Source organism: Muntiacus reevesi, chromosome 2, assembly GCF_963930625.1.
Source record: "Muntiacus reevesi chromosome 2, mMunRee1.1, whole genome shotgun sequence".
In the NCBI taxonomy this organism is placed as follows: domain Eukaryota; kingdom Metazoa; phylum Chordata; class Mammalia; order Artiodactyla; family Cervidae; genus Muntiacus; species Muntiacus reevesi.
The window spans coordinates 272,664,214-272,686,718 of record NC_089250.1 but is presented as its reverse complement, the minus strand read 5'-3'; the positions used below and the strand labels follow the sequence as shown (position 1 = coordinate 272,686,718).

The 22,505-nt window shown below is 43.7% G+C and overlaps 1 protein-coding gene across 8 annotated transcripts; it reads right to left on the bottom strand.

The window, feature by feature from the left end:
• Positions 1-537: 537 nt before the first annotated feature.
• On the bottom strand, positions 538-21,765 carry LOC136161652 (zinc finger protein 160-like). Of its 8 annotated transcripts, none has more exons than XM_065926669.1 (5): positions 21,725-21,748; positions 16,805-16,979; positions 9,323-9,410; positions 8,301-8,427; positions 538-4,131 (listed from the first exon to the last, which is right to left on the bottom strand). In XM_065926669.1, the coding sequence occupies exons 3-5, from the start codon at positions 9,335-9,337 to the stop codon at positions 2,456-2,458; spliced, it is 1,818 nt and encodes a 605-aa protein (XP_065782741.1). In that variant the 5' UTR covers positions 9,338-9,410; positions 16,805-16,979; positions 21,725-21,748; the 3' UTR covers positions 538-2,455. The 8 variants fall into 8 exon arrangements, with proteins under 8 accessions (XP_065782741.1, XP_065782746.1, XP_065782742.1 ...); XM_065926674.1 differs by having other exon boundaries at positions 8,301-8,424; XM_065926670.1 differs by lacking the exon at positions 21,725-21,748 and adding an exon at positions 21,589-21,712.
• Between the last annotated feature and the right edge of the window lie 740 nt (positions 21,766-22,505).

Here is a 22,505-nt window from a genome sequence, read left to right as displayed (position 1 = left end):
TTTGGGTTTATTTTGTGTAGGTCTTTTTTTTCTCCTGTGTTTCCTGCCTAGAGAAGTTCCTTTAACATTTGTTATAAAAGTGGTTTGGCGATGCTGAATTCTCTTATTAACCTTTGCTTGTCTGGAAAGCTTTTGCTTTCTCCATCAAATCTGAATGAGTCTTGCTGGTTAGAGTATTCTTGGTTTAGGTTCTTCCCTTTCATCACTTTAAATATATAGTGCCATTCCCTTCTGGCTTGTATAATTTCTGTTGAGAAATCAAGTTTTTACCCTTATGCGAGTTCCCATGTATGTTGTCATTTTTCCCTTGTTGCTTTTAATATTTTATCTTTGTCACTTTGATTATTATGTGTCTCAGTGTGTTCCTCCTTAGACTTATCTTGCCTGGGACTCTGCACTTCCTGGACTTAGTTGACTATATCCTTTCCCATGTTAGGGAAGTTTTCAGCTATTATCTCTTCAAATATTTTCTCTGGTTCCTTTTCTCTCTCTTTTCTGGGATCCCCTATCATGCAAATATTAATGTATTTAATGTTGTCCCAGAGGTCTCTTAGGCTTTTTTTTTTTTTTTTTCATTCCTTTCCCCTCGCCCCCAATATTCTGTTCTGCCGAAGTGATTTCCACCATTCTGTCCTCCAGGTCATTTATCTGTTCTTCTGCCTCAGTTATTCTCCTATTGATTCTTTCTACTGTATTGTTCAACTCTGTTGGTCTGTTCTTTAGTTCTTCGGTAAACATTTTTTTGCATCTTCTCATTATATTTCTGAGATCCTGGATCATCTTCATGATTATTCTGAATCATGAATAATCTGGAAGGTTGTTTATCTCCACTTCATTTAGTTGTTTTTTGGGGGTTTTATCTTGTCCCTTCATCTGTGATATGTCTTCTTTTTCATCCTAATTAACTTAGAGTAATGTGGCTTTTGTTATAGCTGCTACGGAATTGTGGTTCTTCTTGTTTCTTCTATATGCCCTCTGGTAGATGAGGCTAAAAGGTTTGTGTAAGATTCTTGATGGGAGGGACTGAGTGGGAAAAACTGGGTCCACTCTGGTGGGCAGGGCCTTACCAAGTAAAACTTTAATCCAATTATCTGCTGATGGGTGGGGTTGTGCTCCCTCCCTGTTGGTTGTTCGGCCTGAGGCGACCCAGCTCTGGGGTTTATGGTCAGGTTAATGGCGACCTCCAAGAGGACTAACACCAAGGGGGACCTTCCCAGACTGCTGCTGTCAGTGACCCTGCCCCCATGGTGAGCCATTTTTGACCCATGGCTCCAGAGAAGACCCTCCAACTCCAGCAGGTAGGTCTGGTTCAGTCTCCTGTGGGGTCACTGCTCCTTTCCCTTGGGTCTTGGTGCATGCCAAGATTTTGTTTGTGCCCTCCAAGAGTGAAATCTGTTTCCCCCAGTCCTATGGAAGTTCTATAATCAAATCCCGCTGGCCTTCAAAGTCAGATTCCCTGGCTATTCCCAGTTCCTTTGTTAGATCCCCAGGCTGGGAAGCCTAAGGTGGGGCTCAGAACTTTCCCTAGAGTGGGAGAACTTCTTTGGTATTATTGCTCTTCAGTTTGTACGGTCGCCCACCCAGCCAGTATGGGATTTGATTTTATAGTGTTTCTGCCCCTCCTACCATCTCCTTGTGGCTTCTGGATCTTTGGACCAATGTTCTCCTGTTGATGGTTGTTCAACAGCTAGTTGCAATGTTGGTGTTCTTGCAGGAGAAGATGAACACTTGTCCTTCTACTCCACCATCTTGAACTGTTAACTAGCATGCACATTATTTTTTGGTGGCTTCTCTCAAGGATGTATATTCTAAAGTCTAGTGATTTCTCTCCAATATAGAGCCTGTTGTTGCATAATATTTGAATTCAAGGGAAAGTCTTTACCATGTTCATTGCATTTTGAAGGTGTCAATCCTGTATCTTCCCCCAACGTTTGCTATATGGGTAAAATCCTTACCACACACTACACTTGTGTGCTTTCACTCCAGAATACAGATCCCTTTATTTAATGAAAAGTGAGGAATAATTTGAAACTTTGCCACATTCATTATATTTTTTGTATGGACTACTTGGTGAACCTGGAGTTTAAGGCAATAGCTAAAAGTCTTGCAAAACTCAGTACATCTGTAAGCCTGTATGGATTATGGATTATCTGATGATTAGTGAGGTGTAAGCCCTGAGCAAAAGTTTTTCCACACTCATGGAATTGGTAAGGTTTCTCTCCAGAATGAATTCTTTGGTGAATCCTGAGGTAGGATTATTGTCTAAAGGCTATGCCATACTCAATACATTGGTATGATTTCTCTCCAGTATGAATCCTCTCATGAAGCCTAAGGTGTGAACACCGGCTAAAAGCCTTGCCACATTCATTGTAAAGTTTCTTTCCAGTATGGGTCACCTGGTGTTTACTGAGGCTTCAAAGGCTAAAGGATTTGCCACACTACACTTGCTATGTTTCTATGATTTATCTCCAGCATGAATTCTTTGGTGAATAGTGATGTCAGACCATTGCTGAAAGGCCTTGGCACATTCAGTATACTTGTATGGTTTTTCTCCAGTATGAATCCTCTCATGATACCTAAGATGCGAAGGCTTGATAAAAGCCTTGCCACATTCAGTACACTTGTATGGCCTTTCTCCAGTATGAATCCTCTCATGATGCCTAAGATATGAAGGCTTAATAAAAGCTTTGCCACATTCATTACATTTGTAAGACTTCTCTCCAGTATGAATTACCTGATGGTAAGTTAGGCTTGAACGATCACTAAAGGCTTTCTCACACTCATTACATTTGTAAGGTTTTTCCCCGGTATGAATTCTTCGATGACCTGCAAGATGTGAATTCCGACTGAAGACCTTGTCACAGACCTCACATTTATATGGTTTCTCTCCAGTATGGATGGTTTGATGTCTAGTGAGGTGCGAACTTCGAGTAAAGGATTTGCCACACTCGCTACATTTGAAAGGTTTCTCTCCAGCATGGATTCTTTGGTGAATTCTGATATCAGACCATTGCCTGAAGCCCTTGCCACATTCAGTACACTTGTATGGCTTCTCTCCAGTATGAATTCTCTCATGAAGCCTAAGGTGTGAACGTTTGATGAACGTCTTGCCACATTCATTACATGGGTAAGACTTCCCTCTAGTATGTACTACCTGATGGTTGATTAGGCTTGATCGCAAAATAAAGGCTTTGTCGCATGCATCACATTTGTAGGGCTGCCCTCGAGTATGAATTCTTTGATGTTTTAGAAGCTTGGAATTACGGGAAAAAGCCTTGTTACATTTACTACAATGGTAACGCTTCTCTCCAGTATGGATTACTTGATGGCTCCTGAGGCTTGAACACACCCTAAAGGCTTTGCCACATACATTACATTTGTATGGTTTCTCTCCAGTATGAATTCTCTGATGAGTTTCAAGATTTGATTTTCTATTAAAAACCTTGCCACACTCATTACATTTGTAAGGTTTCTCTCCAGTATGAATTCTCCGATGAGTTGCAAGGTTCGAACTCTGACTGAAGTCCTTGCCACATGTATCACATTTGTATGGCCTCTCTCCTGTATGGACTACCCGATGTTTAGTGAGGTGTGAGACATGAGTAAAGGTTTTGTCACAGTCATTACACCTGTAAGGTTTTTCCCTATGTACTTTATGTTCTTTTGTCAGTATTGAAGAATGGATAAAATCATTCCCATACATGTTAGAAGTGTTGGTTTGGACATTAGAAGGAATTCTTTGGAGAGCTGAAATTGAGGAACTATTGTTGATAACCTTTTCAACTTGATTACATTCAAAAATTTTCCTTTCCATTCGAAATATCTGCAATTCATCCTGAAAGCTTAATGCAAGTTTATTTTCAGTTGGTTTGTTTCCTGCATTGCTTCTACCACATTGATCTTTTCTATCGGTGAACTTTTCATCATGGGTTACAAGCACTCCTTTGTAATTTCTTTCATCATCTCTCCACTGACACTCAAACTCAAGCATATTGCCTTGCATTTCCCTTAAGTAAAAATCTTTGACTCTATGGCTTTCATGTCTTCCCAAAATCACTGTTTGGAATGTATCTGTTGAGTTAGTGTTCTCCTTTGGTTGTAATTTCTTGATAATATGTATGGGAGAGATATCTACAAAATACAAAAAAATCATCGGTATATTATTAATTATAATTCATAAATATTTTATATTGAAAACATATTATACCAAAAATAACACTTACACTGAAGGTAGTTATGAAACTTCCCAACCACGATCTTCAAATTTTGAAGAAATAGGATTCTTTAATAAAGAAGGTGTGATCACATGAAATTCAAATTGATTTTAGGGTAGCCTCATTTCAAACACTGTATGACAAAAACACTCAGGTTGTGTAAACTTAAGTTAGCTCTTAAAAAATGGCTAATCCCATGTCCATGAACCCAAAACATATACATATTGACTGTAACTGAAGAGAAATATATTAGACATATTTTCCACATGCTTATTATACATAATCTGCATACAGTATATACATCATTACTGTATATAAATTTAATACCTAAAATAAGTAATATAATGGTAAATAATCCAAAACAAGCTTATCTAACAAGTAACCTAAATAAATGGCAGTTTAGAATTGCAAAACAAATACAGCACTGAGAAAGAATTTAATAAGGATATTTAAAAAATGAAATATTTTCCTCAATTACCTGTTATAAAAGTATCAATTCCCATGAAAAATAGGCATTTTATAACATTAACAAGTAAATGTCAGTTATATTGCATAATATGTTCTGAAAGACCATCAACTGTAAATCACAATAAAAATTAATAAACACACTATTCTAGTAACCCTTTCTATTCTAGTAAAGTAACCCTTTACTATTGTAGTAAAACAACGAGTAATAAGTAACCATGTTGTACAACATTATGTTCTATGGAATTCTAAACACTCTTCCTAAGAAGAGAATTTTACCTTGGAAAGGGCACACAATATGAAAACTGTAAAAGGTATTGACATAACTGACTTCTAAAATATCAGGTCAGGAAAATATATAACATTATGGGAAAGACGGAACGCAAAAGGAGAAAGGGGTGGCAGAGGATGAGATGGTTAGATAGCATCACTGACTCAGTGGACATGAATTTGAGCAAACTCCAGAAGATCATGAAAGACAGAGGAGGCTGGTGTGCTACAGTTCATGGGGTCGCAAAGAGTTGGACACGACTTTGCGAATGAACAACAAAAGAACAGAAACTGAAGAAAGAAGCCAAAAGTCACATGATTTCATGATCGCCATTATATAATAACCAAGCAGAGCAATTTCTTATCTATGCAGTGCCCTTTAATTCTCCAGCTTATTGTCCTCAGATATGTAATATGAAGTATGTGCTTAAGATATATATTAACTAAGGTCACAGACTGCATTGTTGAGGACAAACTGTAAAATAAAAGCATATAAAATATAATGCACACAAAGGGATATGGCATAACAAAACATGACAAAGTAGATATATCTCATTAAACAACAGTAACTTAAGAGTTTTTCTATAAAATGTGCAACATTATTACATATAAGCTATCTAACAGTACTTATTTGTTTTAAAAGCCTGAGGTAAACTACCATTATTTTTCAAATGAGGGCACAAGACTTAGAAGGCTATGTACATAACCCCGAATTACAAAGAAAGTGAGAGAAGCAGGAGTGTGATGCTGGGAGTCCCTGGTGGTCTAGTGTTTAGGATTTGGTACTGTCACTGCTATGGCCTGGGTTTGATTCCTGGTCAGGGAACTGAGTTCCCACAAGCTCTGAGGTGTGGCAAAAATAAAAAACTTTAAAAATGAAAAATAAGTAAAAAAGACTCTTTTCAATATACATGCACCCCTATGTTCACAGCAGCGCTATTTATAGTAGCCAAACATGGAAACAATCTAAATGACCATCAACAGATGAATGGATAAAGATGCTGAGTGTCTACACATATAAGTACACACACACACACACACACACACACACTGGAATATTACTCTTCCATAAAAAAGAATGAAATAGTGCCATTTGCAGCACCATGGATGGACCTAGAGATTATCATACTAAGCGAAATAAGTCGGAGAAAGACAAATATCATATGATATCACTTGTATGCTGAAATGCAGCACAAACGAACTTATCTATGAAACAAAAACAGACTCAGAGACATACAGAAGAGACTTCTGGTGGCCAAGTGTGCGTGCATAGGGACAGGTTGGGAGTTTGCAAATAGCAGATGCAAGCTATTATATATAGGACGGATAAACAAAAGGTCCTACTGTACAGCACAGGGAACTATATTCAATATCCTGTGATAAACACAATAAAAAAAAGAATGTATACATATGTATAACTGAATTTACCTTGTTTTACATCAGAAGACAATACAATATTGCATATCAACTATACTTCAATTAAAAGAAAAAAAATCTCGAGATGGGGGGGCAATTTTCTGTCACCAAATAACCCCACTCCATAGGGAGAGTCCCTAAAAGTTGTCTATCCCCTAAAAGTGTTATTATCACAGCAAAAAAAAAAATAGGATAAAATCTCAGATCCTAAGAATGTGTATTTCAAAGGCAATCATCAGAGGTAACTTAAGACAATAGAAAATCAGGAAAAGTCTACATTCCCAGACCAGGTAGAACAGTGGAAGAGTGATGAAAATACAAGACAGTGTCTGTCTCTCCTCACAGACACTGAGTTAAGAATCTCAAAGGCCGACATATGCTCCCCATGTAGGACCAAGGATCAAAGAGAAGATCTGCCTACTGTCTTCACAGTTCTCCTAAGTAACAATCCCAGAAGGAAGGGCTGAGGGATCTGAGCAGGCAGATGGGGCTTGAGACAGCTCTGAGTAGGTTCTGGGGTGAGAGATGGAATCAGAGAGCACCAGTGGTTTCCTACCTGCTGACTACATCTTCCTAGAACAGCGAGTAGGGATGGAACTAGGACAGGTGCTGAGTGTGGTGCTACAGAGCAGCTCTTACTTGCAGGGACCAAGAACTGAGCAGCCAATGAAAGCACACGCAGACATGGAGACGCAGGGGCAGTAGACCCCTCTGAAAGAGCCCTCCCACGTTCCTCAAAGTCAAGCGACAAAGCTGACAGGAGTCAAAAGACAGGCTGTTGTAGATCACACAAAGATCTTGCCTTTGTCTCTGTAGGATCTGTGGCACCACTGGAGGGCGAGATACATTTTACATACTAAAGAACAGAGTGAAAAGATGGGGAGAACAACAATTTCCTCTGAGAGTTTACCAAAAAATAAACTCTTTTCCCACAGAACTCTTCCACTTGGGGAGAGATTTCCTGAAACTATTAATGGTGTGGCTTCTTCGCTGTTCATCTGAGATCTGACCTGTGTCTACACCTGGTACTTTCCACCCCTCTAGTCATTTTTTTCTTTCTTTTTTTCTTTTTCTCTTTTGCTATTTTCACTTCCCTCTCCAGGGTTCAGTGCTCTCTTTTCTTTACTCCAAAATGGAGATAAGAATATTCAGTTCAGAAACAGAAATTTCTTGCTAATTGCAAGAAAGAAACATCACATGCTATATTGTTTCCAGAACCCCAGCTCTTTGTTCAGCTGAGGAGTGAGGACATTATGGGGGGGTTGTGGAAAACCCTTCAATCCACAGCTTGCCTCCTTCTGAATGCACAGGGGAATCGGTTCTTAGCCTTTTGGCTAAGATCAAGTGAATGCACAGGGAAGAGTGTAATATGCAGACATCTTGCTTGTAGTAAAAAGGTAAGTGGGAATTCCCTGGTGGCTCAGTGGTTAAGAATCTGCCTGCCAGTGCAGGGGACGCAGGTTCAATTCTTCGTTCAGGAAGATCCCACATACTGCAGAGCAACTAAGCCCATGTACCACAACTGCGGAGCCCCTGCGCCCTAGAGTCTGCCTACTGCAGCAAGAGAAGTCACAATGAGAAGCCCAAGCACAGAAACTGGTGAGGAGCCCCTGATCACTGCAACTAAGAAAGACCCAGCACAGCCAAAAAATAATAAATAAAAATTTCAAAACAGGGAAGGGTAGGTTTTAAGTTTGCTACAGGCTTTATGCATTTTTAAACTCTGGACCCACCCTCGAGGTATCAAAACATGGGCAGATCAAATGAGGAAAGGGCAATTTCAAAGTCCTCATGCCACATTATGAAGCTTTTGGCCTCTGATTCAATAGGGCTTCGAGCTCAGCCAAGCAAGGCAGGGGCTCCCAAAAGGCATGCAAGGGAAAATGTAAAGATACCCAAGGACAGATCCCAACTTGAGAGGGAAGTGATCCTCACCCACAGAGAGCAGGTTCCTGTAGGTCTCCAGCATCACGTCCCGGTACAAAGTCCTCTGCGCAGGGGCCAGGCATTCCCACTCCTCAGGAGTGAATTCAATGGCCACGTCCTCGACAGTCAACTGCTGCTGAAATGAAAACACATATCACCAATGGCGTCATAAGAAGAGCTCTTATCTTCATACAAAATGAGAAGAGGATTGATTCAGTTGAAGTGTGTATTCTGACAGATTCATGTAAAGGTATTTAGAGCAAATTGTGCATCTCTAATTGCTTTCTCATAGGAGATTACAGTGGCCTCCAGATCAATGTGAATTTCTCATTTTTCTGTATGACACGTGAAATACACAAACAGAAATTCAACACTGGGTCATCTCTACAGAGGTGTTAAAGAAAGCTCAAAATCTAAAAACTGTGACGATGATTAACAGCAATGACTACAAGTTTTTGAACACTTTCTGTATGTTATGAATTATTCTAGTAGTAGTAGTGGGAGTAGTAGCAGTCGTTTCTGACTCTTTTGTGATCCCATGGACCCATAGCCCGCCAGGCTCTGTCCTTGGGATTCTCCAGGCAAGAATACTGGAGTGGGTTGCCATTTCCTTCTCCAGGGGATCTTCCTGACCCAAGGATCAAACACAGGTCTGCAGTATTGCAGGCAGATTCTTTACTATCTGAGCTACCACGGAAGCATTACTCTAGATGCTTTTCATGAATTAACTTGTTGTCAATGTAGTAACTCATCAGAGAAAGATCATTTTCATTTTACAGAGTAGAAAACTGAGTCACAGATGGAATCTAAGGGTACGTGTCAGTGACTGAGAGAAGGCCCTGGGTGAGTGTGAATGAATAGGAATCAAGCAGGCTACTTCTTGAGTCAGAGATTAGCAAGTGCAAAGAAGGAAGGAGAATAGCAGAGACTAACACAACATTGCAAAGTAGCTGTATTCAAAAAAAAAAAAAAATTAATTAAAAAAGAAAAGAAAGGAGAAACAGAATAATCAACCAAGAATATGAGTTCACCTGAGAAAGAGCCATTCCAGACTCTTCCTTCTTTCACCTTCCTCCTCTTCTGGGCTTCCTCAGGCAACATGAGTCTTAGAGGTCTATCCTGAAAGTTGAAAACATGCTGTTTAATGCTTAGAGTCAACACACCCCCTTCCGGTGCCCCCACACAGGGAAGCCCTCACCGTGTGGAACAGACAGTCCCCTGTGCCCACTGTCTCAGGAGGGACTCAGGACAGGCAACTCCTGCACAGAGACCAACACGGGACTTTCCCGCACTTTCCCTCGGATCACACTCCCCTCCTGGTGAGGCCTCAGGTACACAGCAGCAGGGGGCACCTCCGATGACCCCACGATCCCCTCAGGTCACACAGCAGGCCCTGGTCCAGCCCCACTCAGGGCAGAGCAACCTCACCCTCAGCCCAGATCTCAGCCCTCAGGATGGAAGGACTCAAGAGTCCTGATGCTCAATGCTAGATGCACCAAGGCCCCTTACATACCATTGAGGCTGAGCCCCATATGGACTTTTCAAAGGGGAATTTCTGGTCAGGGCACAAATGTATTTGCAAAATGCCTCATCAATGTAATGTGTAGCCCGGATGAGCACCACTCAGCAGAGGCAAGCACAGCATACCTTGCACCTTTTTCTTTTCAAGTTTTACTAAGGTATAATTGACAAATAAATATCATGTATATTTAAGGTGCACAATGTGACATTCGACATATGTATATACGCATACACTGTGAAATAACTACCAAAATGAACTTCTGCATTTTCCTCCAAATAGCTGGAAAAATCCTCCCACACAGTGCACGAATTACCCAGCTCATAAAAACTAAGTATGCCCACAGCCCAGGGTCAGTCTCCCCTTCAGAGACAACCATATTCTGCCTATGGAATGTGTATTTCTCTCAATAAACCCGCTTTATCATTCTTGGGGTTCTCGAGGCAAAGATACTGAAGGAGTCTGCCATTCCCTTCTGCAGTGGACCACGTTTCATGAGCACTCTCCACCATGACCCAGGCATCTTGGGCAACCCGGCACAGCATGGCTCACTCTACGTCTCTCTCTTGAATTCTTTCCTGCAGGAAGCCAGGGGCCCTTACTTGGAGACCTATCCTAAGATTTCCCCTGGGACATGACCATTCTCTCGCACCCCCATTCTTCTGCAGCAGTACTTCATGGCATTTAATAGGAGAGGAAAATGTAGCTAACTGAGAACACATATTTAAAGAGGAAAGAACCGAGCATATAAAAAGGTGTGGGTATATGTGAGTCCCCGTCTTTGTGTTTCAGAGAGACAATGCTACCATGTTTGAATGTTGATCAAAGTAACTTCCGAGAAGTAAAAATCCATGATGCCACACAGCCCTGACCCTGAGGGAGGAGCTGGCAACCGGGGCACAATTTCAGGGCCAGCAACAGCCAGAGGCAGTTTCAGACTATTCCCAGTCAATTATTAAGGAGAGAGCACAGGCCCTGAGGCTGACGGTTGGGGCAGTTAGAGGAGATCTCTTTCCTTTGCTCCCGGAGCTCAGTGGAGAAGACACAGGGTCTTTGAGGAAAACAGATGGGAGAGGCGGAGGTGGACTTTTGAGGAGCTCCACAGGAAAGGTATGGAGCAGACACACAGGGAATGTGAGGGAGCAGCCAGGAATTTGAAGCGAGACCAGTCAGTTCGGGGGTGTGTTTTTCTCCAGCTGCGATGAGCCACACGGGGACAAGGCAGAGCTGGTGTGATGGGGGCGTCAGGAGAGCAGTGGGTGTCGGGGAGAATCCATGTCCACACACCAGGCCTTCGCTTTGAGGCATTTGACTTGCATGACTAAGTGACAAGGTGGGTTTGTCTCCATTTTGGGGGGGTGGGGGTGGGGTGTTGCACCAGGCAGCATGCGGGATGTTAGTTCCCTGACCAGGGATCAAACCTGTGCCCCTGAAGTGGAAGCACTGAGTCCTAACCACAGGACCACCAGGGAAGTCCCAGGAAGTGCAGAGTCTTAAACACTCTTAAACACTTAAACACTGCAGAGCCAGGGAAGCCCCTGTTTCCATCATTTATGGAAAATTACTCAGTCATTAAAAAAAAAAAGTAATGCTATTTGCAGCAGCACAGATGGACCTAGAGATTCTCACACTGAGTGAAGTAAGTCAGACAGAGAAAGACAAATATTGTATGATATCAATCATATGTGGAATCTTAAAAAAAAGGCTACAAATGAACTTATCTATACAACTGAAATGGAGTTACAGACGTAGAAAATAAGCTTATAATTATCAAAGGGTAAGAGGGGGAGGGATAAACTAGGAGACTGGAACTGACACATACATACTACTATATATAAAATAGATAGCAAATTAAGCCTTAACTGTCGAGCACAGTCCTCTGTGACGACCTACATGGGAAAAGAATCTAAAAGAGCAGATGTATGTATTTGACAATTCACTTTGCTAAACACCTGAAACTAACACAACACTGAAAATCAATCATACCCCAATAAATATTAAAAAACCAGCCTCCGTTGTGGCTCAGATGATAAAGAATCCATGTGCAATGCAGGAGACCAGGGTTCGATCCCTGGGTTGGGAAGATCCCCTGGAGGAGAGCATGGCAACCCACTCCAGTATTCTTGCCTGAAGAATCCCACAGACAGAGGGGGCTGGTGGGCTACTATCCACGGGGTCACAAAGAGTTGGACATGACTGAGCAACAAAGTGCACACACACACAAATTAAAAATATGTCATACACTCTTTATGTAGTGAATACGCAAATGAGACGGACACAAAGTCACACTGGTTCCGCTCTGCCATCTCTCCATGTTGGGAGACTGACGTGTGCAGAGGTTCTTTGCCCTGGAGGAGTGAGGATGGGCCGAACAGGAACAGCTGAGGATGGTGGAGCCGAGGGTCCTCCATTTAGACAATGCTCCCTGCCCTCCAAAGGTGCAAAGGTCATGTGCAAGTTCAACTAGGATGGCAGTGAGCTCATCCCAGCGGTAGCTGCTCCAGGCTGAGCAGACCCATTCTGGCAACAGGAAAGCCAAACACTGGGACTTCCCTGGCAGTCCAATGGTTAGGACTCACCAGCTTTCACTGCTGTGGGCCCCGGTTCGATCCCTGGTAGGGGAACTAAGGAGCCCCAAAGCTGTGCAGTCAAACATAATATAAAACAATCCACAGAAAGAGGAGGAGGCTCTTGGCTGCCTTGACACTTAATTGGAAAAAGGTTCCTGGAATCTAAGGTTTCTCACTCTGCATTGATATGGTGTGTGTGTGTGTGTACTGTGGGCTTAGTCGTGTCCAACTTTTGTGACCCCATAGACTGTAGCCCGCTAGGCTCCTCTGTCCATGGCATTTTCCAGGGCAGAATACTGGAGTGGGTTGCCATTTCCTTCTCCAGGGGATCTTCCCAACCCAGGAACTGAACCCAGGTCTCCTGCATTGCAGGCAGACTCTTTTACCGACTGAGCTACATTGATATTAGCTGAAGAAAAATCACAGCCTGAAATGCTGACTTGACTGGCTTTACTGGGATTGTGCAAACCAACAGTGAGAAGAACAGCAGGGAAGTGATGTCTGACAGAACGGTGGAGGAGAAGCTGAGGCCGTCAGGGCACAAAGAGAGAAAACACTTTACTTCCTCAGGTCATCCAATGGGGACACCACCGTGAGTGCCATTCTAGAGAAGACAATGAAGACATGTGCACAGAGAGTGAGTGGGTGTTGAGTAGAAAAACAAGATCCTTTCTCTAAACGGGGTCCCGATACCTCACCCCCTTCTACTGGGCTAGCTGCTGAGCACTGGTGAGTAGGAACAGAGCTTTTCCTTCACCTCTTTCCTGAGCTTTCCTGCTGTTGCAGGGCTCTGAGTTCCCATACACTGTCCCCCTTCCTATTTCCTCCCCAGAACACAGCAGCCCTCCTCCTCAAAGAAATATGCTTATTCCACATATAGTTTAAAACACCTTGCCCCTCCGCACCGCAGCTTCCTTGTGACTGTGTTGCGTGTGTGTGAGTTCCGGGACGGGCAGGCAGAGGCGGCAGAGTGACCACCACTGATCTGGCAGTAAGACAACAGCAGCTGGGTCTTCCTGAGGCTGACGTCTCTCCACTGTGACTGCCCCTGATCGGCTGAACAATCTTTCCCTGAGTCACGAATCCTCGCAGTCCTTTTCCCGTTGGTCCCATACCCAGCAGGTCCTCGCTGATGAGAACTCTCTGCCATGTGAGTCTTAACACCCATCATTTCCCTTCTGGACTCAAACAAACCTACAGACTTCCCTGGGGTCTGACACACTCCCCAGAAACTGCAGAGCCATCCCCTTACCTGCTATACAACCCCATCAAACATTCCAAGCCCCCATGACTCATGCATTCACGATGGAATGATACTCATGAAGACCACTAGACATGACACCATGTTTTCTTTCACGGTGACCCCAGTCTGAGCACGTCACCTCCAAAATCTACTAACAAAACAGAGCTTTGGCCAGTGATGCCAATGAGACCCCGACATCTTCCCAGGAAACATTCCAAATTCTCCTTTGTGTCTTCCAAAATGCACCTGAAACTTTGCTGCAACCCCCAAATATCCCAAAATACCAAAGATAACCCACAAAATGACCTCTGAGATGTTCTCCGTAACTACACTATGGGTGGCACAATGATTTCTGCCCACCCCCCCACAAAGACCCCACACTTTGCTGGTGGCTCAGCAGTAAAGAAGTCACCTGCCAATGCAAGAGATGTGGGTTCGATCTCTGGGTCGGGAAGATCCCCTGAAGAAGGATATAGCAATCCAGTCCAGTAATTTTGTCTGGAAAATCCCATGGACAGAGGAGCCTGGTGGGCTACAGTCTATGGGGTCACAGAGTCAGATATGAGTTAGGGACTAAACCAGCACCAAAAGACCCCACAAAATCCATGGTCTGGAGTGAGTGCTGGGGGGCACCTCCTGAATCCACCCCCTGCCCCCCCAGGGCCAAGGCAGCCATCCTCCTGCTCCCAGAGCTCCCTGTGGGCGCCACTCAGGCTTTGGTTAACAATACAAGATAACATTCCTTTTCCTAATTCTACTTCCTCATTCCTCTTCAGGTATGATCATGGCTTTCCCTATGAAACCCATGCCTGAAAATCTCAACCTCAAAAAACAAAACCAACAACTCAATCTCAGCCTCTGCATCCCAGGGAACCTGAGAAAAGACACTATGGCACCAAGCCCGATCCACACAGCCCCATAGCTCCCTGTGAACCCACGTCTAGATGCTCCAGCCAGATGCCCCTTTCCAAAAGTTCCACACACCCCTTGAACCCCAAGCCATGCATGGGACGGGCGCTCACACAGCTCAATGGGCTCCCCTGGAGGCCCACACTTGTGCTGCCATATCCCTCCTGCAGACCCCTAAAGTCTTTCCTCCACTTTTCCGCAGGTCTTGACATTTCCTCCAGGCTTCCCAAGTGGCACTAATGGTAACAAATCTGCCTGCCAATGCAGGAGATGCAAGAGATGTGGGTTCGATCCCTGGGTGGGGAAGATCTCTTGGAGAACGAAAAGGCAACCCACTCCAGTATTCTTGCCTGGAAAATTCCATGGACAAAGGAGCCTGGTAGGCTACAGTCTGTGGGGCTGCAAAACAGTCGGACATGACTAAGTGACTGAGCACACACACACCTCAGGCACACATTAACAAATCAGGCTAAAAGGCACCCATATGCAGAGGCACTGCAACAGGTGTGGACAGTGCTGCAAACAGCAGGACACTGGGCATTCATTACGGAGATCAAGAATTAGGCCCTGCCTGGAAACCTCACCAGCAACTAGGGACACAACGGAGTCTAGTTTTAAAGGCGTTTGAGGGTTGGCTGGATTGTGTTTGGTGAGGAAGTCATGGAGACCAAAAGAGAGAGAAAGACAGCCCCGCTCTCCCTGTCTCCTGTCCTCCCCACTCAGAGAAAATTGCAAGGTATCTCAGCTCCAAGGGGTGGGCCCTCCTTCATGCCCATCCCCACGCTCCTAAGCTTCTCTGCATCCTTAGCAAAGTGTAGTCAGTATCCCTGACTCTGAGCAGATGAACTGCTGCAAGGCAAGGCTCCCATCCAAGATGGCAGCTCACCCCAGAAGCACACATTTTTGGAAGACCGGGGGGCTATAGTGGAGCAGAGACACAGTGGAATGAACACGGGGACACCTCAGGACACTGCATGGGGGACACTGGTTCTGTGGCTAAGCTTCAGTGCATATAATTTTGCTCTTATTTTGAGTAAATAAGTAGTCATAGCAGGTTTAGTTCAATTCAAGTTGAAATTTCCACAACAAATATGGGGACTAATCTCATCACCTGCCCAAGCTCCTCGTTCTTCCCTGAGGAGTATTCCACCCAACTCCAGTCCCCAGCATCGAAATCTTCCCGAAGGGAAGTGTCACAGGTGTCCTGGAAAGAAGATGGAGACCAGGCACCCTCCAATGGAGGGGAAACAGGAAAAACCCAAGATAATTGATGAAGAAGAGCATTTCCGATAGAGGAGACTGATGTGGGAGCAGTAAAACCTGGGTCATGAGACAGAGAACAGTAGGTGAAGGAAACTTCAGAAGATGAGCAGGAGAAGGTGGGGAGACAGCTCTGGCCAAGACCTGAAGGAGAAGAAAGGGCCAGAGCAGCAATGCTTTAGAGACAAAGAGTCAAGCAGGAGGTGAGATCTGAGACAGAAAAGGTGTTGATGTTTGGGAGCAGAGAAAAGGTGAACATGACCAGGGCAGAGGGAACTGTGAGAAAAGGGTTAGCTCCCAGGACGTGACTGGAGACATCTGCTTAGGAGCTCATGGCTCATGTTGCAATAGATCACGTGAAAGCAAAGAAAACGGAGTATCAGACTAACTAGGTGAAATCAGCTTCCAGCTCTTAAAATAAAAGACCATGGACATCTTTACCCAATATCCATTGGGAGACAGTCTAAAATTCTTTACTAGTTACCAAAGAATATTTCCAATATATAAGAAAAAAGAAGAAAGTCACAGGTTTTCTCTAAACCTGAAACAAATTTAAAAGGGAAACAATTTGTAATTTAAAAAACCCCAAAAAACCCAAAACCCTACAAAGGGACGTCCATGGTGGTCCAGTGGCTAAGACTTGGAGCTCCCAATTCAGGGAGCCTGGATTCAATCCCTGGTGGGGGAATTAGATCTCATGTACTGCAACTAAGAGTTCACATACCACAATGAAGACCAGGCACAACCAAATATATAATACACACACACATATATACATCCTACACACACATGTATATCCTACACAATTTTGTAATATATGTATACATATATACATATACACACATATATACATATCTAGATACATGTGTGTGTGTGTGTGTGTGTGTGCATACACACACACTACACTCTGTGGGGTCTCTGGGTCCTGGTGTGCACAAGGTTTTGTTTGAGTCCTCCAAGCATCTCTGGCGGGTATGGCATTTGATTCTCAATGTGATTTCACCCCTCCTACCGTCTTGCTGGGGCTTCTCCTTTGCTCTTGGATGTGCAGTATCTCTTTGTGGTGGGATCCAACATTCTCCTCTTGATGGTTATTCAGCAGCGAGTTGTAATTACGGAGTTCTCAAAGGAGAAAATGAGTGCACGTCCTTCTACTCTGCCGTCTTTAAGGGGTTTTGTATAGGAACCTGGAATGTTAGGTCCATGAATCAAAGTAAATTGGAAGTGGTCAAACAGGATATGGCAAGATATTTTAGGAATCAGTGAACTCAAATGGACTGGAATGGGCAAATTTAATTCAGATGACCATTATATCTACTACTGTGGGCAAGAATCCCTTAGAAGAAATGGAGTAGCCCTCATAGTCAACAAAAGAATCCAAAATGCAGTACTTGGGTACAATATCAAAAATGACAGAATGACCTTGGTTCGTTTCCAAGGCACACCATTCAATATCACAGTAATTCAAGTCTATGCCCCAATCAGTAATGCTGAAGAAGCTAAAACTGAACAGTTCTATGAAGACCTACAAGACCTTCTAGAACTAACACCCAAAAATGATGTTCTTTTCATCATAGGGGACTGAAATGCAAAAGTAGGAAGTCAAGAGATACCTGGAGTAACAGGCAAATTTGGCCTTGGAGTACAAAAATGAAGCAGGGCAAAGGCTAACAGAGTTTTGCCAAGAGAATGCACTGGTCATAGCAAATACCCTCTTCCAGCAACACAAGAGAAGACTCTACACATGGATATAACCAGATGGTCAACACTGAAATCAGGCTGATTATATTCTTTGCAGCCAAAGATGGAGAAGCTCTATACAGTCAGCAAAAACAAGACCGGGAACTGACTGTGGCTCAGATCATGAACTCCTTATTGCCAAATTCAGACTTAAATTGAAGGAAATAGGGAAAACCACTAGACCATTCAGGTATGACCTAAATCAAATTCCTTATGATTATACAGTGGAAGTGACAAATAGATTCAAGGGACTAGATCTGATAGACAGAGTGCCTGAAGAACTATGGATGGAGGTTCGTGACACTGTACAGGAGGTAGTGTTCAAGACCACCCCCAAGAAAAAGAAATGCAAAAAGGCAAAATGGTTGCCTGAGGAGGCCTTACAAATAGCTGAGAAAAAAGTTAAATGAAAAGGAGAAAAAGAAAGATATACCTATTTGAATGCAGAGTTCCAAAGAATAGCAAGGATAGATAAGAAAGCTTTCCTCAGTGATCAATGCAAAGAAATAGAGGAAAACAATAGAATGGGAAAGACTAGAGATCTCTTCAAGAAAATTAGAGATACCAAGGGAACATTTCATGCAAAGATGGGCACAATAGAGGACAGAAATGGTATGAACCTAACAGAAGCAGAAGATATTAAGAAGAGGTGGAAAGAATACACAGAAGAACTATACAAAAAGATATTCATGACCCAGATAATCATGATGGTGTGATCACTCACCGAGAGCCAGACATCCTGGAATGTGAAGTCAAGTGGACCTTAGGAAGCATCACTATGAACAAAGCTAGTGGATGTGATGGAATTCCAGTTGAGTTATTTCCAATCCTGAAAGATGATGCTGTGGAATTGCTGCATTCAATATGTCAGCAAATTTGGAAAACTCAGCAGTGGCTACAGGACTGGGAAAGGTCAGTTTTCATTCCAATCCTAAAGAAAGGCAATGCCAAAGAAAGTTCAAAACCACACAATTGCATTCATCTCACATGCTAGCAAAGTAATGCTCAAAATTCTCCAACCCATGCTTCAACAGTATGTGAACTGTGAACTTTCAGATGCTCAAGCTGGATTTAGAAAAGGCAGAGGAACCAGAGGTCAAATTACCAACATCCTTTGGATCATCAACAAAGCAAGAGAATACCAGAAAAACATCTACTTCTGCTTTACTGATTATGCCAAAGCCTCTGACAGTGTAGATCACAACAAACTGTGTAAAATTCTTAAAGAGATGGTAACACCAGATCACCTCACCTGCCTCCTGAGAAACCTGTATGCAGGTCAAGAAACAAGTTAGAACCAGACATGGATCAACAGACTGCTTCCAAATTGCAAAATGAGTATGTGAAGGCTGTATATTGTCACCCTACTTATTTAACTTATATGCAGAGTACAGCATGAGAAATGCTAGCCTGTATGAAGCACAAACTGGAATCAAGATTGCTGGGAGAAATGTCAATAACTTCAGATACACAGATGACACCACTCTTATGGCAGAAATTGAAGAAGAACTACAGAGCCTCTTGATGAAAGTTAAAGAGGACAGTGAAAAAGTTGACTTAAAGCTCAATATTAAAAAAATGAAGATTATGACATCCGGTCCTATCACTTCATGGCAAATAGATGGGGAAACAATGGAAACAGTGACAGACTTTATTTTTTTGGGCTCCAAAATCACTGCAGATGGTGACTGCAGCCATGAAATTAAAAGATGCTCGCTTCCTGGAAGAAAAGCTATGGCCAACCTAGATAGCTTATTAAAATGCAGAGACATTACTTTGCCAACAAAGGTCTGTCTAGTCAAAGCTATGGTTTTTCCAGTAGTTATGTGTGGATGTGATAGTTGAACTATAAAGGAAGCTGAGCACCGAAGAATTGATGCTTTTGAACTGTGGTGTTGGAAAAAACTCTTTAGAGTGTCTTGGACTGCAAGGAAATTCAACTAGTCAATTCTAAAGGAAATCATTCCTGAATATTCATTGGAAGGATTGATGCTGAAGCTGAAACTCCAATACTTTGGCTACCTGATGCGAAGAACTGATTCATTAAAAAGACTCTGATGCTGGGAAAGATTGGTTAGATGGAATCACTGACTTGATGGACATTAGTTTGAGCAAGCTCCAGGAGTTGGTGACGAACAGAGAAGCCTGGTGTGCTGCAGTCCATGGGGTCACAAAGAGTCAGACTGACTGAGCGACTGAACTGAACTGATAGCCTACACAATTATATATACATACATATATATATATATATATAGAGAGAGCCTACACCATTTTATATATACATATATATAGAGCCTACACCATTATACACACACACACACACATATATAGCCTACACAATTATATATTTTACATATATATATATCCTACACAATTCTGGTTTCAAAGTCAGAAAATATTATGAATATAAATTTAGAAAATCATATGCGTTGATTACAGGATGCCCAGCAATTTCAGCAAAGCAACTTCAGAAGTTACTATGCATAGGAAAATAGAAATTGAATGATAAGATTTAGTTGAAGCTACAAAAAGAACAATGAAAAAAATGACCAGAAATAGGAGTTGTAATTTTCCTTTAAACAGGCATCATGAAGTGACAATTTTCTCTTGCTCCAAACACATACACACATCCTATTCCATGTCTCTGGTTGAAGGATTGCAAATGGAAGTTATCTTCTGATAAAAATAAATAAAAAACACAGAAGCATTAGAGAGTGGAATTTTGCAATTCTCATCATCTATACAAACTTTTAAATTTATCAGGTTATAAAGTCATGATATCACAACAATAGTTTATATCCATTTACATCCAAATTTATATCCAACTGACTCACATGGGTCCAGGTCACTCCTCTTTCTTCACTAATACGCGTTCCCCTGTCATTCTGTTTATCTCTCTATTTCTTTTTTTCCCTCTCTCTCTCTGTCCTTTTGTTCCCCTCTGCTCTGGGCTGTTACTGCCCTTTTACTTCTCCTGTCACACCAGCCCTGCCCACTCTGCCACTCATTACTTCTCTCTGTTGCTCTTTTTGCCCCAATCTGACTGTCCTAAATCTCCAAGTATTAATATTTCTGCCTCTTTCTTCTCCCATCTGAGCTTCCTCTCCGCTCCCTCCCTCTTACCCCTGTGACATTCCCCTCGACCCCCTCCGCACCAGCGCCCCCCTACCCCTCCCCTCCTCCACCCCCCCCGCCCCCCGTCTCCCCCGCTGCCCCGAATCCTTGGGGGCAGATTTCCGTCCAGGTCTTCTTCTGTCCTAGCACCATCAAGACTCCAAGTCTCACTCTCTCGCCTGCACCATCAGAATGACGCGCTTCACCACTGTTTCCCCGCTGCTACCGCTGAGCAAGGGCCCCTCTCCTATTCTGCTCACCTTCATTTCCCCGGAGATCCTGCTTTTCTCCAAACTTCTCTCCTTTCCCCACCCGCTACCTTCAAGGCAGATTCTCTTTCAAGAAGGTCTCTTCCAAGTGCCTCACCAGTCCTCTTCATTGCCATCGCTTCTCCCTCAAGCTTTTCTCAACTTTCTATTTCTCTCGGAGTCTCTGTCTGCTTCTCCTGACCCCCCTCGCCCACAATTTACAGGGATGGCGACTGAATAAGAAGCCCCCCTCCCGCAAGAGCCTGTTTTCCAGAGGGTGGAATTTGGAACCGAAGATCATAGGTGTCACATGGCTGACCCCTGTCACCTCTGCCAACACGGGTTTAGAGGAAAGGTCACTATGAAGGGAACGCCTGCGGGGCAGAAGAACTGGCCTGAGGAGACGCGAGGACAATGGGGCTGGGAAGGTTGGGGGTCTCAGGACCGGGAGAAGACGCAGCCTCTCCAAGAGTGGGGTGACCGGAGCTGACCTCAGGGGCCGAGAGGGCGAGGTTGGGGGTGCTGGTGCGTTTTCCACCTCATGGGAGGGAATTTTATGCGGTGCAGGAGGGGCAGAGGGGTCAGTGTGGTCAGTGAAGGGTTTTAAGCTGGAAAGAGGTGCGAAAGGCAGCGTCTAAGCGGACCGAAGGCAGGAACCGGTTCCAGAGCGACTTTAAACAGAAAGGTTAAGTACCTGTGGAGACATCTGAATTTGCTGGGGGGTGGTGGGGCGGGCGCGGGGATTCATGGTCTGTAGCGACCCTGAGACCCCGGGTACAGAAGAAAGGAAATTGCGAGGCTCAGATTTGACTAAAAAGACAGAAACTCACGCTGCGTAGTGAAACCTTCTCTCTTTCAGCTTTCTTCTGTCAGCTTCCGGGTGTGTGAGAAACTGCGCGCACGAGGAGTAAAAAGGCTGAGCGGTCTGGGGGGCGGGGCCTAGGCGGGGCGAGGCCGTAAGAGGGCGGGCCGTGGAGAGAATAGGGCCTGCGTGGGGACCCCGGGCGCGGTGGGCGGGGCCTGCGTGGGGACCTCCGGGTAGGGAGGCGGGGGTCTCGGGGCGCGGTGGGCGGGGCCAGCAGCGGGTACTCAATGATAGGCCAAAGAACGGAATTTTGGACGGTCTGTGTCTGGCTTTCCCCCAGGTAAACAAGGGACCTAGCGGGAGTCTTAAATCAGTGATAATGGGGAAGGATGGGTCTTGACAGTATTGCACAATTAGAGGTCTGAAGTAAGCTTCAACTCTGTCACCATAAACTGTAGCAACAGGCAAAAGTCAAAAATGATAAATACACATGCTATAGTTGAAAATGGAACATTAGGAATATTAAACTAATAATAATAAAGACAATAACAAAGGCCCAAGAACCTTGGCGTGTATACCTTTGAATGATGTTGAAGGGTCCTGCGTGTCCATTTGTGGCTATGTTGTGTATGGTCTTGTCACATCCTAGAGAAATCGGTATGTGTTGAAGGAATGTTGTTCTAAATAATTAAGTCAAGTCAGAGGTCTGGGTTGCTCTTTAATTGAACAAGAACCCAGAGGTTATATTGATGCCATATTCTTGGCTCTCGGTGCACCAAGGCCAAACTGAAACGTGGAGGCAGAGT